Here is an 18,738-nt window from a genome sequence, read left to right as displayed (position 1 = left end):
CACTTCTCCTGAAAGTCGACTGAACTGCGACAAAATCTTCTTCACTCCTTCACAAGCACTAGGGGTCGCTTTGAAGAATATTAACGAGTCATCTGCAAAAAACAGGTGAGATAATTCTGGGCTGGATCTATTTACCTTTACTGTTTTCTTGGCCGTCGCTAAGTAGCTGTCGTTGACTGGGCATTTTCTTGTAGTGCTTGACCCTTAGTTAGTAATCTAGATAGGAAATCCATTACAAGGATGAAAAGATAGGAAGATAGAGGATCTCCCTGTCTGAGACCGCAAGTTGGTTTGAATCTTTGTGATGGCTCCCTGTTGATCAGAATAGAGTATGAGACAGTCGTGACACATTGCATTATCCAGTGTCGACATACAGCCGGCACGCCCATTTGTGTTAATAGCCAAAACAAGAAATCCCAATCGACCTTATCATATGCCTTGAACATATCGATTTTTAAAGCCGCCAGATATTGTTTACCTTTCTTCCTTTGCTTGATGACGTTGACCAGCTCGTGGGCAGTGAGGGAATTATCTGCCATAATTCTTCCTGGGACAAAAGCACTCTGGTACAGGGAGACAAGCAGGTTCAAAATTGGCTTTAGTCTGTTGGAGATGATCTTCGAGATGATTTTGTATATAACATTGCACAAGCTTATGGGTCGGTATTGACTCGCTTCCTCAGGTCTTTCTATTTTCGAAATAAGGCATATGTTCGTAAGATTCCATTCCTGAAGTAGGAATCCGTTTGAGAAGAAATGATCAACTGCTTTCCAAACGTCATTGCCTATAATATGCCAATATTGCTGGTAAAATGTAGCTGGAATCCCATCTGGTCCAGGGGCTTTGAGGCTTCCCATCTGGAAAACTACTTTTTTGACCTTATCTGGCGACACCGGTTTGACTAGGTCCATTTGTTGTACCTCAGGGATTTTTGGGACTAGATGTTGGAGTGTGTCCAATTCAGACCAAAACTGACTCTCATGGGTTTTACCTTGGTATATGTTTGTGAAATACGTGAGTAATTCTTGCTGAATCTCATCCTTTTTTGAGACCCATCCGCCTGTTAAGATCTTCAGAATGAGTATTTCGTTCTTCTTTTTCCGGTGTTTGGCTTTTCCAAAGAACCACTTTGTGCTGGAGTCGTCCCAGGCCGTTCCTTTGATTTTTGCTCTTTGTTTCCAGTACTTCAGCTGGATTTCTAGTTTCTCGATATTTTCCTTTTTGAGTTTATCATCAATATCTCCCCCGTGATTGAAAGGAATATTGGCTTGAACGCTTCCGCACTGGTCTAGAGCCGCTCTCCATTGGATATTATTTTGCTCTTTATAATTTTTGCACCATTTGAAAAGGTCATACCTTATGTGTCGGCATTTTTGCGCTACCTGATACATCGGGGATCCGTTCACGGGCTTGTTCTAGTGGTTAGTGACAGTTGTAGCAACTTCGTCGAACCTCGGGCACCATGCCTCTAGTTTGATTTGTGTTTTCCTTTTCGGCTTATTCGGCGAAGTGTATAACAATATTGGGCTATGATCTGAGACTAGAATCGGGAGGGTTAGCATTGTTGCTTCTGGATGTCTATGAATCCAATCTTCCGAGGCGTATGCCCTGTCCAATCTTTCATATATCCTGTCCGATTCTGAGCGGTTATTGCACCAGGTGAAAGGTTGCCCCTGGAAAGGTAATTCTGATAGTCTCAATTGGTTTCGCCACATCGATAATTGCTCTTTCCCCAGTATGTGATCAGATCCTCCTAATTTTTTACTTAAAAACTCAATTTGATTGAAGTCCCCCATTATTACACTATCCAATGAGTTTTGGGTTATGCATTGAGTGGCTCCTGGAGCTTCCGAGGTCTATGTAGAGCAGTAGACGATTGCCGAGAAGGATTCACGAAACTAATAGGGGACGGGGCCAACACTAACATTCTAGCAGACAAGTGGCTGAAAGGCGGGCCGGTCAAGCTCAAGCAAGGTATCAGCCTGGAAACTATAGGCCTCAATAAGGTCCAGGACTTAATGATGCAAAATCATAAATCTTGGAACGTCCCTCTCGTGAGGAGAGTCTTCGATATGAGTATTTCCACTAGAATACTCTCCACCCACATCCCGATGGAAGACACACAAGACCGCTATATTTGGAGTGAATCCAAATCGGGATCTTTGAAAGTTAAGGACGTCTATACCCACTACCATCTCCTCAAAGGAAATCTGTCTGAGTCACAGGATAGCAGACAATTCTGTAGGAAATTATGGGCCTCTGATTTCAGACCAAAATGGAAATTCTTTATTTGGAGAATACTCACGAATGCAATAGCAACAAATTCCAATTTAATAAAGAGGAACATTCGAGTGCAGGGAAAATGTTACCTATGTCAAGCGCATTTGGAAAGCACAAAACATTTATTTCTTGATTGTGAGTTCACAAAACACATCTGGGCATGCTCCTACCTGGCCATCCAAACTCAGTTGGCCACTAACATTCCTATCAGCGATTGGATAAAAAATTTCCTAAAGCTGTTCTGGAAGGAGGATGGAATAAAATCGGAGAGAGCTCAGGAATTCATCCTCACGTTCTGGTCAATCTGGATACATAGAAACAACATCGTCTTCCGAAACCAGAATGACACCCCCTTAGCTATCTACCAGAGAATAAAGGCACTCAAGCACGAATACGCATAAAGCAGAAGGTTAAGAGGAACAGATCATAGGAGTCCTCAGACAAGCCCCAATGTTCATGATTCGTTGCAACATCAATCTATTTCACATCCCGAGTCAACATGTATCATTCCAGTAGACGGAGCTTGGAAAAAGTATAAAAACCAACAGCCAAGAGCAGGTATAAGATGGGTGGCTTCAGTGAACAATGTCAAAAGTTTTGAGGGAAAAGCGTTTATCTTGGCCTCAACCCCACTACAGACTGAAGCTTATGCCCTTTTTCAAAGTATGCAAGAAGCCCACAACAAAGGGTTTACTCGGGTGGCTTTCAAATCAGACTGCACAGAGCTTGTTCGAGCAATTGAAAGTCAACATCAAGCTTACGAGATAACCACCATCATCCAAGATATTAGAACCATGAGGCACAAATTTATTTCCTGTGATGTTGTAAAGGTAAACAGAGAAGAGGTGTAACCAGCTCATGAGCTTGCTAAAGCAGCAAGACAAGGTAACTAGGGAGTTAGTCTAATCTTGTTATTTGTTCTTGTCGTCAAAAAAAAAAAAAAAAAAAAAAAAAGAGTAAAACATGACTATTAAATAGTGTGAACATATTTATTGTAGCTTCAAACCAATGAGAATTTAAGTCATAAAGTTACACTATATATATGAAAAGATTCAAAGTAGGAGCAACAAATTAAAATTTTCCAATAAATAATACAGGAACAACAACAAAAAAATGAATGAAATAGTACTCCCTCCGTCCCAAAATATAGTTTCAATTTCCTTTTTTTCTATGGTAATTTATGCAAGTAGAATCTAAGAGGGATAATAAAGATTTTTTGTTTATTTAAATAAAATTTTGTATCTGAAAAAATGATTTTAGGAGAGAGAATGGAGAATAATTGATGAAATAGCATTAATCGTAACATTTTGGTTGAATAAACAAAGAAAAAAACAAAATTCAAGAAGCAAATAAATGATGGGATACGGTTTTTCTAAACAAATTACGGAAAAATCTAGAATGAAATATGAAAATGAGAACTATATTTTGAGACATCCAAAAAAATTGAAAACTATATATTTTGAGACATCCAAAAAAATTGAAAACTATATTTTGAAACAGAAAAATTAAAGACCACTTAACATATAATATGTCATAAGTTTTTTTGCAAAAAGGAAGAGTCAAAAGAGCCATTAATATTATTCCAAACTTTATTTTGTATGATTGATAATGTAATATGTACATATAATAGCAATGTAATGCTACTTTAGGTTCACTTTCCTTACTAGGAGTAGTCCCCTTCTCTCTCTGAGTTAGGGAAGAATACCCAGTACGTCTGGCTGGTGTCGCTACCCTAGGGTAGCCGATTGCGACGGTGATGGCGGACGATCTAGTCGACAAGTGCGCCCGATTGAATATTCTGGAGGAGGAGAATGAAATTGTTGATTTGGGGGCGGTGGATTCTAGAAATACGGATGTGAATACCTCTCTAATGTTGGTGGGTTAAGTAATTACGGAATGAACGGTTAACCTTGATGCTCTTAGAAGGACGATGAACCAAATTTGGGCTCTCACTCATGGTTTGGTTGTGCGAATGATTGACACAAATACTTTTGTTTTCCAGTTCTTTCACTGGAAAGATAAGGAGAAAATCCTTGAAGGGAGACCTTGGAGTTTTGACCAGAAGCTTCTGGTATTGCAGGTTATTGAAGGGGACGAGCAACCGTCACAGGTGGTTCTGGACTCCTCTCCTTTCTGGGTTCGGATATATAATCTTCCCTTTAATTGTCGTGCGGAAGAAGATGTTAGGGCTGTGGCTTCCTGCCTAGGTCCGATAGTGGATGTGGATGTGGATAACTTTGGACTCGAACGATTTTGTCGTGTCAAAGTTATGTTGAATATCTTTAAACCGCTGCGTCGGCAACAACGTATCAGGCGCAAGGATGGGGTGTTAACAACGATTGAGTACAAATATGAACGACTCCCATATTTTTGCTTTCGGTGTGGGGTGTTAGGGCACAGTGATAAGGATTGCAGTGCTGAACTTTCTGCGGAGCATGAGAATGAGTTGGGGTGGGGAGCGTGGTTGAAAGCCTCACCACATAAGGGGAGAAGTAGAAATAGAGAAGAGGCGATGGCTATTAAAGCCAGGAAGAAAGTGTTGTTTGTTGTGAAGGAGGATGCAAAGCAATCTGAGGAACCGCACTCAATGGTTCACAAGACTGACTCTAGTGTTTTGCAGGTTGAGGTTTTAGCTGGGGGAGTGGAAAAGAGACCCTTTTATACGAAGGAGGTAAGGAAGGATGGGGTGGTGTATGGGGTGGGAGTGGAGAGTGGTCCCCATATTCCCTCTACATTTGTTAATGTACAGGGGGTGGGAGATATGCCTGTGTTGGAGAGTGGACCACATGTCAATGCTGTACAAGGGGGGAGTGTGGGGGCTACAAGCAATAATGAGGAGGAGACCAGTTTGTCTCTATTGTCGGATGAGGATGTTGGGGGGACCCGCGTGGAGATGACTTTCAATAATGAGGCACATGCTTTGAGGCCACCATCTGCCTTATATCCCACCTTCCATGTGGGCTCGAACTCCAATGTCTCCAAAAAAGTGAAATCCAAGAAAAAGGTACCTGTGATTCATAAAAATACTGATATTTTACGAAATTCTGTCTCCCCTATGGATACTTCCTATTTTTCTACTGTAGCTCCCACTATTTTGGATAATAATGCTGTTGATATTAATGGGAAACGTAAATGTAATGATGATATGCTGATTGTTAATGATATGCTTGTGGTTGGTAGTAACAAAAAACTAAAGGGTGCATGCCAGGATCAGGCTATGGTCCAAGTAACGGAGGTTGGTTTCGTCCAACCCCGTGAAGAGCAATGAAACTCTTAAGCTGGAACTGTCAGGGTTTGGCTAACCCTTGGACAGTTAGTGCCCTTCATTCGTTATGTTGGAGGGAGAGGCCGAATATTGTCTTTCTTATGGAGACAATGCTAGATACGCAGATACTTGAAAAGGTTCGTAATCGATGTGGTTTTTCGAATGGTTTATGTTTGAGTAGTAATGGGAATTCAGGTGGAATAGGTTTGTGGTGGAATGAGTTGGATGTTTCTGTGATCTCTTTCTCCTCCCATCATGTGCTTGCGGTAATTTTAAATGATCAGAAGAATCCGAGCTGGTATGCAGTGGGGATTTATGGTTGGCCGGAAACGGGGAATAAGTTTTTGACATGGCAACTGATGAAACAATTGCGGCAACAATGTAACCTTCCATTGATGTTTTTTGGCGATTTTAATGAGATAGTGAGTCTCGAAGAGAAGGAAGGGGGTGTTCCTCGAAGTGAAAGGTTGATGGATGCGTTTCGGGAGGCGATTGATGATTGTGGGGTTAAGGATTTGGGTTATAAAGGCAGCAGGTTTACTTGGCAGCGAGGTAACTCTCCATCTACTCTTATTCGGGAGCGCCTTGATCGTATGCTGGCTGATGATGAGTGGTGTGATCTCTTCCCCTCCTGGGAGGTGGTGCACCTTCCGAGATATCGCTCTGATCATGCTCCGTTACTATTGAAGACGGGGATCAATGACCACTTTCGGCGGGGCAATAAATTGTTTAAATTTGAAGCAATGTGGCTCTCGCAGGATGAGTGTGGGACGGTGGTACAGGAGGCATGGAGGGCGTCGGGTGGGGATGATGTGCTGTCACGGTTGGAGGCGGTGTCGAATAAGTTGTCTAGTTGGGCGTCGAAGGCTTTTGGTAATCTGAAAAAGCGCAAGAAGGATGCGTTGTCTCGCCTTGATGCGCTGCAATAATGTGACCAGGATGCGTCAATTATGGCTCAATGTCAAGCGGTGGCGAATGATCTTGATGCTATTCATCGATTGGAGGAATCCTACTGGCATGCTAGAGCAAGGGCAAATGAAATTCGAGATGGTGATAAGAATACCAAATATTTTCACCACAAAGCAAGTCAGCGTAAACGTCGCAATTGTATTAAGGGTCTACTTGATGAGAATGGGGTGTGGAAAAAAGGAAGAGAGGAGATGTTCGAGGTAGTGCACCAGTATTTTGCGGGCTTGTTTACGTCAGATAATCCAGTTGATATGGGAGAGGCCGTGGAAGGGTTACAGTCGTGTGTCTCGGAGGCGATGAATGAGCGTCTGGTGCTGCCTCCTTCTGGTGAGGAAGTTCGCGAGGCTCTGTTTTCTATGCATCCGAATAAAGCTCCAGGTATTGATGGTCTTCATGCTCTATTTTTTCAGAAATTTTGGCATATTGTGGGGCCGGATGTTATTCTGTTTGTGCAAGATTGGTGGAATGGTGGGGTTGATTTGAGTGCCTTGAATAAAATGTGCATTGTATTGATTCCGAAGTGTGATAGTCCGAAGAGTATGAAAGACTTTCGGCCCATTAGCCTATGTACTGTGGTGTACAAAATTTTATCTAAAACATTGGCTAATCGGCTCAAAAGTGGTGCTTCCTTCGATTATTTCACCAAACCAAAGTGCTTTTGTTCCCCGTCGGCTAATAACAGACAATGCTTTATGGCTTTTGAGATTTTTCATGCCATGAAAAGGAGAGATGTGGGGAGATGGTGTATGTGCGTTGAAGTTAGATATGAGTAAGGCATAATGATAGGGTGAATGGGGCTTTCTGGAGAGAGTATGGTGAAAATGGGGTTTTGTGTCGAATGGATATCGAAGGTGATGGCTTGTATCTCTAGTGTCTCCTACTTTCAAAGTCAATGGATGGTGGAGGTGTTGGTGCCGTCTAGGGTCTTCGCCAGGGGGATCCTATATCTCCTTACTTATTCCTATTGTGTGCTGATGCTTTTTCTACTCTTCTCACAAAAGCAGCACAGGAGAAAAGGATTCATGGTGCGCGTATTTGTCGGGGGGCACCGTTGGTTTCTCATTTATTTTTGCAGACGATATATCCTGTTTACTTACGTTGGCAAGAATGTTCTTGCTTGATATAATCAGTAAATACGAGAGAGCATCGGACAGAAAAGTCAATCTAAGCAAGACGGAAGTTGTTTTTAGTAAATGTGTGGAGGTGCAACGTCGCAATGAGATTTGTATTTTGGGGGTGCAGGAGGTGGCTTGTCAGGAGAAGTATTGGGTCTTCCCACCGTTATTGGTAGATCTAAGAAAGTAACTTTTGTGTGTATTAAGGAGAGAATCTGGAAGAAATGCAAGGTTGGAAGAGAAACTATTGTCGCGACGGGTAAGGGGTCCTATTGAAATCTGTTGCGCAGGCAATTCCCACATACATGATGAGTGTGTTTTGTCTCCCAAGCGGTCTGATTGACGAAATTCATACTATGTTCGCTCGCTTCTGGTGGGGTTCAAACGGGGTGGAGAGGAAGATGCATTGGCATTGTTGGGACTCTTTATGCTTTCCGAAGTCTATGGGTGGTCTTGGGTTCCGTGATCTACATTGCTTTAATATGGCTCTATTAGCTAAGCAAGCATGGCGATTATGTCAAGATGATCATTCTTTTCTACATCAGGTACTAAAGGCGCGCTACTATAAAGGGGTGGATTTCATTGAGGCACGAAGGGGGTATAACCCAAGTTTTACATGGCGTAGTATTGGGGTCAAAGGTTGATGATGAAGGTTTGAATGGCGAGTGGAATGGCGAGAGTATCAATGTGTGGAGGATGCTGGGTGCTTGGGGAGGGTTCCCATTTGGTGCCCACTCCACAAGTGGATAGTGATATGACACTAAAAGTCAGTGCCCTTATTGACTATGATACTATGACTTGGAATGTGGATTTGGTCCACCAAACTTTTCAAGAGGATGATTGGCCATTAATCCTTAATATCCCGCTGTCACGTTTTCGGCCCAATGATCGCCGGTACTGGTGGCCTTCTCGGAACGGCCTCTTCTCGGTTAAATCTTGTTACTGGCTCGGCAAGCTGGGTCACCTTCGAACCTGGCGTCTTCAGCATGGGGAAGGGGAGCTGCAGTTATGGCGGAATGTTTGGCGGGTGCAGGGGCCACCGAAACTCCAAACTTTCATATGGCGTGCGTGCAGGGGTAGTTTGGGGGTGAAGGAGAGATTACATTGGCGACATATATGTGGCGACTCATCGTGTCCTGTGTGCGGTGCTCCAAGCGAGACGATTTGTCATGCATTATTCTCATGCTCTACCGCTCAAGAGGTATGGAAGGTAAGCTCGTTTGGGCCTCTTCTCGCTGCTGCCCCTACGGATTCCTTTGATGGTGTGTTCTCTTGGTTAGCTAGTAAATGTACGAGGAGGAGATGCGTCACATGTGTGCATTAATGGGCAGTGTGTATTGTCGTAACAAGATCGTTTTTGACCAGAGACTCTAGTAGCTTCATCGGTGCTGCGAATTTTGTTAAGCTGGTGGAGGAGTATTGTGGTACGCACAACGTGTTTCAGCCGTGTGGTGGCTTGTCGACTTCGGCACCTGCGTGGCGTGTCCCCCCTGCTATGGTATTGAAGGTGAACTTTGATGCGCATAATTCCCCAAATGGTGAGACTGGGTTGGGAGTGGTGGTTCGAAATGAGGTGGGTGCGGTGTGTGTGATGGGTGTGCGACGTGTGGCTGCACTTGGGATGCACCTACGGCTGAAGCCATGGCGCATTGTATGCGTAGCTGGCTACTCGTCTTGGGTATGGCAACGTTATCTTCGAAGGGGATGCTCTTATGGTGGTCAATGCGTTGAAGAATAAAAGTGAGGGTGGGTCTCCTATTTTTCAGATTTTTAGTGACATTCATCGTTTATGTTTGGGGTTTGAATCTTTCTCTTTTTTACATTTAAACGAGCGGGCAATTGTGTGCCCATCTGTTAGCTCGTTGGAGTTAGCAACTCTGAGATTGTATGGTTTGAGTCTTTCCCTCAAAGTATTTCTACTTTGGCGGATTTAGACCTTCTTTAATTTAATCTAATCTGCTTTCCCCTCAAAAAAAAAATATAATATGTCATAAGTATGACTTTTAGGCTTCGAATGACTCTTCCTAGAAGGGTTCATGTGTATGGTGAGAATTTGTGCCTAATATATCAATGTCATATTTATATATGGCATCAATATTTTTTTATTCATTCAAAAAAAAAAATTCTACTCCCTAAAGAAAAAAAAAGCTCTACCTCACTACTTTGACCAACTTTTTCTCGCAAAATTTTTAAATATGAAGAACAAGAATAAATGAAGGGCACACTATAATAATCCATAGATATCATTAGATCTGTCAATTCAGTTACTTGAGTCGGGTTCAGGTCAGGTCATCTCAGGTTTCAGGTCATATTCGGTCAGGTCGTGTCAGGTCATTAAATCAAATAGGTCGGGTGCAGGTCCGGAACGGTCATGATTCGGTTAGGTCTGTCTCGGTTCATTTCTTCTTTCAGGTTCGGCACGTCAATTTCGGGACAGGTCCTCTTTCTATCATATTGTCAGGTCGGTTTATTGCAGGTTGTTAGCGTGCTTTCAGGTTCAGTTCATGTGTGGGTCGGATCCTTATTAGGTCAGGACAATATCGATTTGGGTCACTTTCGAGTCGGGTTCATGTTGGTGGTTATCGGGTTGTACCACACCTGATTTCAGGTCACTTTCAGGTCACTTCGAGAACAAAACATGTCATGAATTTTATGTGGCGTTGCTTCAAATTTGTATCATTATTTAAGATTTCATTGAAAAGCAATGCTTGAATAGTTCATCTAGTTATATACTGTTTTATAGTAGTGTTAATGTGTTATATGATTTATGCTACTATGTGGCAAAATAATTGACAAGTCGAGTTATCAACAATCAACAAGTCAGATAAAATCGGGTAACATGTAGCAACAAGTCAGGTAAAATAATGTACCGGGTCGCAACAGGTTTAGTAAAATCGGGTAACGGGTCGTAATAGGTCGGGTTAATGACAAGTTACGTCGAGTTATAATCAGTTTCAGGTCCTAATCAGGTCAGGTGTCGAATCGGGTTCAGATCGTTGTCAGATCAGATCATTTCAGTTGTCGGTCTTTTTTGGACAGGTATCGATTCAGGTTCAAGTCATAGAGTATCGGGTCAAGAGCATGGATCAGTTATTATCAGGTCGGGTACAGGTCAGGTTACATGTGATCTGTTTTGCCAAAATTTCAGGTGCAATTCAGTTACAGATCGTTACAGGTTCAGGTTGGGTTATCAGATCAGGTCATTTTTTTACAGCTTTTGATATCATCACTCGAATAATACTATTAAATAACAGTCATTCTTTCCTGTTGCTTTTTAATTGGATATTTTGCCATCTAGGAGTGTTTTTTCTTTATTGGAACATTTGACTCTTTTTTTTTCTTATACTCCATTCGTTCCATAATATAGTGCCTACTTCATTTTTGGATGGTCAAATTTTAAAATCTTTGACCGAATATTCTCATTTGTATATAGAAAAAAACATATTCATGTGGGATCTTATTAGATTCGTCTCAATGTGTAGTTTCATAATATCAACTTTTTATATTTTTTATTAATACGGAATCGAAGATATTAAAGGTCAAAATTATGTCTTGGAGACCGTGTAAAAATGAAACAAGCATTATATTATGGGACGGAGGGAGTAGTAGGTTGGATCATTATCTTTTCGTCTACCTTTTCACTTTTCCCTTGCTTTTATTATCTTTCTATACCTTTATGAACTTTTCGTTGGTTTACGGGTAATGTCTAAATTAAAAGAAAATGGAGATAGTATAATTATTAGGAAAAAGCTATATGCAGCCCTAAGGGCTGCACATAAGAGGCTTAAAAGGGAAAGTTTTTGAAAAATAAAGCATTGATTACATTGATTTATGTGTGATTTTATCATAAATATCAGAATTTATATTATTTTAAGATATGTATTTAATGCTTATATGCAAGCTAAGGGCTGCATATAGCATTATTCTAATTATTATAACAATAATTGAAGTAAACCTACTTTTATTATTTTGATATTATTACAAATGGTATTAATATTAAGTGAAAGACCGTTTAGATAGTGAAGGATCAATCTTATAGTACGATATGGATGTTTGCATGGAGCTTTTCTTAATTTCTTTCTACAAGCTTTTCCAACCCAGCTGGTATATGTGCATGGACCACTCTCACGTAAGGCCTGTGACTTATGAGTTAATATCAACAATTTTGTATACCTAGGAATTGATTTCCCACCTTGAGAAAAGGCATTCCTAATCTCATAAACCTCTTTTTTTTACAAAGTATTTATTACTTTCTCATTGTTTTAAAATATCTCCAATAATGTTTTAATTTGACTTTGATTAACTTTACATACAATATTTATTACTACTACATAAAAGAGTTCAATTTTAATCATTTAAATTATCATATTGTTGGATTACTATAACTAGTGTTAAATTTTGAAGTATAACTTTATACGGGCCTACCTACAATAGATATAAGGAAAAATAAAATACAATTTGTTCCTTGAATTAGACAGCCTTCAGCCTTTTATGGAAAAGTTTATCATTCTACTATAATTTTGGGAAGAAAATACTTCACCTGACCATGTTCACCGCATCCGAAATTTCGATATCGATTGCAAAAGTATAAGGCGAAACTTTCAAGTAAACCTCTATTACCAATTTTGAATCTCCTATATGGGAAGAGAAGAAACTCAAAACTCTAAACTTTCGTAAAAGGAGAGAAAAAAGTAAAAAATTGGGTAGGAGATTCTCAAGAAGAGAGAGCATAGGAGATTAACAACAAAATTAAAGCAACAACAACTAGAAGATAAATAAAGATTAGGGGCTTACCACCATAGAAGTATGATGGCAACCCGGTGTAAATGAAAAAGATTAGGGCTTTTTGGAAGGAAGAGGGGGAGAAAAGAGGAGACATGGCATTAGAACTAATAAGCAAGCACTAATTATATATATATATATATATATATATATATATATATATAAAATATTACGTGAAAACCACTTCTTATACTGAAAACTGTAACATAAAATGAGCTAAAGAACATAAAATGAGCAAAAATTTGTAAAATGAGCAAAAGTTTTCTAAAATGATTCTTAAAATGAGCAAAATGTAAAATGAACAAAATTTTGTAAAATGAGCAAAAAGATCGGTTTTCAATTTTCAACTTAAGGTTAGTTTTCGGTGGAGATTTTACCCCCGTTCTCTTTCTCTCTCTATATATATATATATATTACTAATAGATAACTAAATAAACTTATAATCAAAGGCTTAAAATTATGATTTGACAAGCATAAAAGTTAAAGTGTTACTAATATTTGAATCAAAACACAATAGTAGTATGTTATAAGTCATATGATAAAATTTCATGGATATATATATATAACACATTGACACATACCTAAGAAGTCAGTAGGAATTCTTCCATTGCTGAACCTGCCAGTAGAAATTCCACCCATGAAATCCTGTCCATAAGGAGGGAAATTACACTTGATTATTGTCTTGATGTTATTATTGTTGCCCGGATCAATGATTGAATCTCCAAATCCTAAAATCGCCGGAACCGTCACATTTGGTGGCAGCTTTAGAGTTGCCACTGTTGTGGTGGTAATGATAAAGATGATGGAGAAAAAATAAAATGACAAAGACAATATGCTTGCGCACAATGAACTTAAAGGCAAAATATATTGCATCGTGCCTTATTAAATAAATTAAATATTCAACCTACAATTAGTTTTCCTCTAACGTTGGAGAAGAAGAGAGAGAGAGAGGTTATGTTATAAAAATGCTACTGACATATTCCATGTTGTCAGATATGTTATTGAGGCATTTATATAAGAAGTGAACTCCAATGTATTTGAAGATCATATCGATTATGATCTATTTTGCGCTCATGTTCTTTCCCAACTTTAATTTAATGATACTTTTTATAGTACGTATTTAGCCTTTTATAAACCAAATCCTTTGGCATGTTGGGTAAAACTATAATTGTTGCATTAGTTTAGGTTGTAGTTGTTGGAGGTAGCTACTAGTTGTTTACTATTATTCCCTTCATCTCAAAATATAGTGTCATTTTTCATATTTAGTTCCATATTTTTCCGTAATTTGTCTAGAAAATCGTGTCCCATCATTTATTTGCTTCTTGAATTTTGTTTTTTGCTTTGTTTAATTTATTCAACCCAAGTGTTATAATTAATGCTCTTTCACCAATTATTCTCCATTCTCCCTCCTAAAATCATATTTTCCCATACAACATTTATTTAAATAAACAAAAAATCTTTACTATCTCTCTTAGATTCTACTTGCATTAATTACCGTGAAAAAAGAGAAACGAGAACTATATTTTGGGACGGGGGGAGTAGCTCTTAGCGATTAGTGGTTAAAGTAGTTGTTTAATTACAAGTATTTGGCAAAAGTAGCTGTTGAAATTGTAAAAAAAAAAAAATAGATAACATTTATTTAAATATGAAATGAACTACAATACTTTCATATGTTTGTTCAATAAATTTAATATTTATTTTTTCAAATAACTTTCATAAAAAGGAGCATACGAATTTTTATCTACTCAAAGAAATGTATAAATTTAAGATAATATTCAATCCTCAAAAAATTTATATTACCTAATTTTAAATAAAATGCTTGTGAAATGAGGAGTATAACAAATTGTAAAATATTAGCTATATATTATCTTTAAAATAAGTATTGAAATCACATCCTTGCTATCGTGAATAAAAATAAAAAACTGCCATAAAAATAAATCAATTAATACATAAAAAAAGGAAAAAGAAATTAAAAACATTGGCTAATAAATTTACCTTATGCTACTATATAGTGCTTATTTGCTCGGCCGCTACCTTTAAATCTCAAACGTAACCTGTGGTAACATTCTACAACCGCTACCCATAATCTACTACATATATATAATTAACAACTAATAAAGGCACAAAAACCACTGGTACAAAACTAATAAAGGCGCAAAAACCACTGGTACAAAATTAACAATTGGCGTCGAACCTGGGACCACCATTTGCGTCGTACATTGGTCCGATAACACAGGTCTCGACGTAAATAGCACAGGAGTGATCTGCGTCGGTTTGGTGTTAGATGCAAAATATGAGTCATTTGCATCCCATGTTAGGTTACATGTGACACAAATGACTTTTTTTACGTATAAAAAAAGCCATTTGGGTCCCATGTAAGGTCACATGCGACACAAATAGCTTTTTCTATATGTATAAAAAAAAGCCATTTGCGTGACATACATGTAAGGTGACATGCGATGCAAATAGCTTTTTTTATACGTATAATAAAAGCCATTTGCGTCACAAGGAAGAAGTTTGGGCCCTTCTCTTATTCGCCCAAAGGAGTAAAACGGTACTACAACCAAAAAAAGGTGGGCTTGTACCTTTTCTCAGTAAAACTCAGAGCTTTAGTCTCTGTTTTTTAGTCCTTTGGGGGGGGGCACGTGGACGCTCTGGATGGATCCACGTGTCTCCTGAGGAGCCGTTGATTTTAGGCTACAATAGATATAATTAACATAGGTTTATGCTGCGACATTTTAAAATACAATTCTAATGAATGAATGAATTAAAGTACATAATTCACGAATAAGTTATTTTAAGAAATATTAAAAGATTCTTTATATAGTTTATCATGAAATTTTCGTGATTTACTAACGATAAGTTCAAAATAAGTAATTGTTTTAATAAAAAAAAGTATCACGTAATTAAACGTGCGTGTGAAAATCACTACAAGTGGCTTATGGATGTTCTTTTACATATATTAATAGATTGAAATTGAAAGTAAAACAAATTATATAATAAAAATATTAATCATATTAATAACAAAAAAGGTTCAAACGATTGTAAGTTTGTTATTTGTTTACTAACACGATACATTTGAAAAGTAAACAAGACCATATTATAGGTTGTTCATAACGCTGGTGTTTACTACAACTACTTAATGTATTCACTTTAATTTTAACACGGTTAAATATCCCGTCAACTTGGTTACAACTGCACATTTGAAAGCGCATTTATGGCTGTGAGGTCTTGGGTTCGAATCTCAAGCTTGATATTACTTCCGCATTTCCCGCCCCTCCACCATTCTTTTGTTTTTTTTAAAAAAAAAATTTGTAGTACCCCTTTTAAATTTGTAATTTGTAACATTTTTGCCCTTCATATATATTCTTGGAAATGGGTCCCTTAATTGTAAAGACATATTTACCAAAATTTGCGCCTTTATATTATTGGAATTTTTGCCGTTTATATATATTGTTGGAAACTAATTTAAATTGTCTGATTTTTTTTTCCATCAACCATACAAAATCCCGGCTACTACAAGAACTTAATATGGGAAAAAAAGGGAGAAAGGAAGATATAAGTTTTTGGCATGGTTGTTGGTTTAACTTAAAAGAATAAATAGGAAGAAAAATGAATATTATGAGCCATAGCTATTGAAAAGTTGAGAAATAAATAAAGTGAGAGAAAAAGTTGAAGATGGAAGAAATTTAATTAGAATAAAAGAATAAGTTGTTAAAACATGGATTTAGGTTTACTTAAGAGATAATAATAATAATAATAATAATAATAATAATAATAATAATAATAATATATGTTATATGATCACATATACTCGTAATGCTAAATAATGTTGTCACGATCGAGATCCTACTTTGAATCTAAAAGGTAGGCATGATCTAATGGGTAGGATTAGATCGTAAGATCTTACGACATAGATCAAATAGGTGTAAGCATGATAACAATATTTAAAGGTCGGAATATAATAAATGTCAATAATAAGTTTTACAAGTGATGGTTTTAAGTCTATATCTTATGATCTAAATAATATATAGGAAAAATTGTTTTAAATAAGTCAGCCTTTGCGTGATCTTTCTATTTTGAGTATACCTTTTGATTATCCCTGATTGAGTTAGGTTTGTATGTATATTTTCTTCTATTGAGTTTTAACCTGTTTGTGACTTGTTTAGTAGGTTACTTATGATACGTGTTACAATGTCCCTTCTTCTAAAATAGGCAAGGGTGGGGGTGGGGCATTGTAACACGTTTCATAAGTAACCTACTAAACAAGTCACAAGCAGGTTAAAAACTCAATAGAAGAAAACAAACATACAAGCCTGACTCAATCAAGGATAATCAAAAGGTAGACTTAAAATAGTAAGACCACGTAAAGGTTGACTTATTTAAAACAATCGTTCCTAATTTATAACTTAAATCTAAAAGAATTAAAAAAGTTTAGTTGGATTGGATTGGAGGATCACTCAATCATCGTAGAACAATAGGATAAGAATCGATCATGTCCTTTTGGATTACAGGATCCTACATTTTTTCTCTATAAAAATGTTTATTAAAATTTTGTCTACTTTTTAGTAGCGCTTAAATCTTTTCGAAAGTTGTAATAGCACTTTGGTGTTTTCAAGCAATAAGTTGTTAAAATATGGTTTTAGTTTGACTTAAGAGATAATAATAATAATAATAATAATAATAATAATAATAATTATTATTATAATAATAATAATAATAATAATAATAATAATAATAATGTAACTTAAATCTAAAATACCACGTAAAGGTTGACTTATTTAAAACAATCTTTCCTAATATATAACTTAAATCTAAAAGAATTAAAAAAATTTAGTTGGATTGGATTGGAGGATCACTCAATCACCGTAGAACAACAGGATAAGAATCGATCATGTCCTTTTGGATCACAGGATCCTACATTTTTTCTCTATAAAAATGTTTATTAAATTTTTGTCTACTTTTTAGTAGGGCTTAAATCTTCTCGAAAGTTGTAATAGCACTTTGGTGTTTTCAAGCAATAAGTTGTTAAAATATGGTTTTAGTTTGACTTAAGAGATAATAATAATAATAATAATCACAATAATAATAATATAATAATAATAATAATAATAATATAACATAATAATAATAATGATAATAATAATAATAATAATAATAATAATAATAATAATAATAATAATAATAATATGTTGTCTAATATTCATGTTAATGAATACGGTCACATATATTTGAAATGATAAACAATGTTGTCTAATATTTCTTTCTTGTACTGTTTTTCATGTTCTTGCGGTAATGTTATTCATGTCCTTGATTTCAATTTTTTTGCACGAATTTTTAAAAGAATCGGAAAATTTGATTCTTTCCCTCTTCTCTCTCTTCTAATGTTCTTCATGTTCTTGATTTCATTTTTTTCTACATTGTATAATTTTTGTATAATATTTCACAAACCTAATTTTTTTTGTTTTTAAAAATTTGTTTCTATTTACATAAATTCATGACATATAATTTTTACATAAAAGTTTGTTTGTTTTTAAATTTTATGAGTTGGTTTTTTTTTTGTTTAATTTTTTGTTATGAGTTGTTGAGTTGGATTTCTGGGTTGTTCTTAAGAAAACTTCTGAAATCTTTAGAAAAAGTTGAGTTGTTCTTTAGAAATTTTTTTTTTTGTTTTTAATTATTTGTTCTTAATCTTTATTAAAAAGAATTGATTTATGAAGTTTTTTTTGTTTGGATTTGTATGAATTCTTAGTATAAAACTAAGAAATAATAATTGTAATTTCCAATATTCTTCCGTTTTCCTAGATGTTCAACATCAAAGTTTCATTTTCTTGAAAGGGTGATTATTGATTAGTGTAACAGAAGATAAACATTAGATTGATCACAACGTCAACATATTAAGCTCCTTGATTCATCACTGTAACAGATTAAGCTTCATGTTTAGATCAAGATTTAGAATCCAAGAAACGCTTGAAATCTATTAATATGATAATTTAAATTGAAAGTAAAATAGATTTATATAAATAAAAAAATTCATTATATTAGTAGCAAAAAAGGTTCAAACGATTTTAAGTTTATACATTTTCTAGTAACAGGATAAATTTAATTGGTAATCAAAACCTATATTGCAGTTTGCAAATAATGACTATGAATACTATAAGTATTTGATGTATCCGCTTGTTAGCATGGTGAATATCCCGCCTACTTGGTTACAACAGCAACACTAAAACTCTCTACCTGACTTCTAGGTCTCGAGTTCGAATCCCATGTTGCTTGCCATTAGCTTAATACCCCATTTTCTATTTTTATTTTATTTTATTTTGCAGT

General features: G+C 36.6%; 1 protein-coding gene across 1 annotated transcript in view; it reads right to left on the bottom strand.

Annotated features, from left to right (window-relative positions):
* LOC104905617 (GDSL esterase/lipase EXL3) overlaps positions 1–13,491 on the bottom strand; it is a 36,808-nt gene extending 23,317 nt beyond the window's left edge. The window contains exon 1 of the mRNA XM_010694203.4: positions 12,993–13,491. Within this exon, the coding sequence (XP_010692505.2) occupies positions 12,993–13,284 (292 nt within the window). The 5' untranslated portion in view covers positions 13,285–13,491. The remainder of the gene's footprint in view (positions 1–12,992) is intronic.
* Positions 13,492–18,738: the final 5,247 nt, after the last annotated feature.

Source organism: Beta vulgaris, chromosome 1, assembly GCF_026745355.1.
Source record: "Beta vulgaris subsp. vulgaris cultivar EL10 chromosome 1, EL10.2, whole genome shotgun sequence".
Classification (NCBI taxonomy): domain Eukaryota; kingdom Viridiplantae; phylum Streptophyta; class Magnoliopsida; order Caryophyllales; family Amaranthaceae; genus Beta; species Beta vulgaris.
The sequence above is the reverse complement of the archived record's forward strand: the minus strand, read 5'-3'. Positions and strand labels throughout refer to the sequence as shown.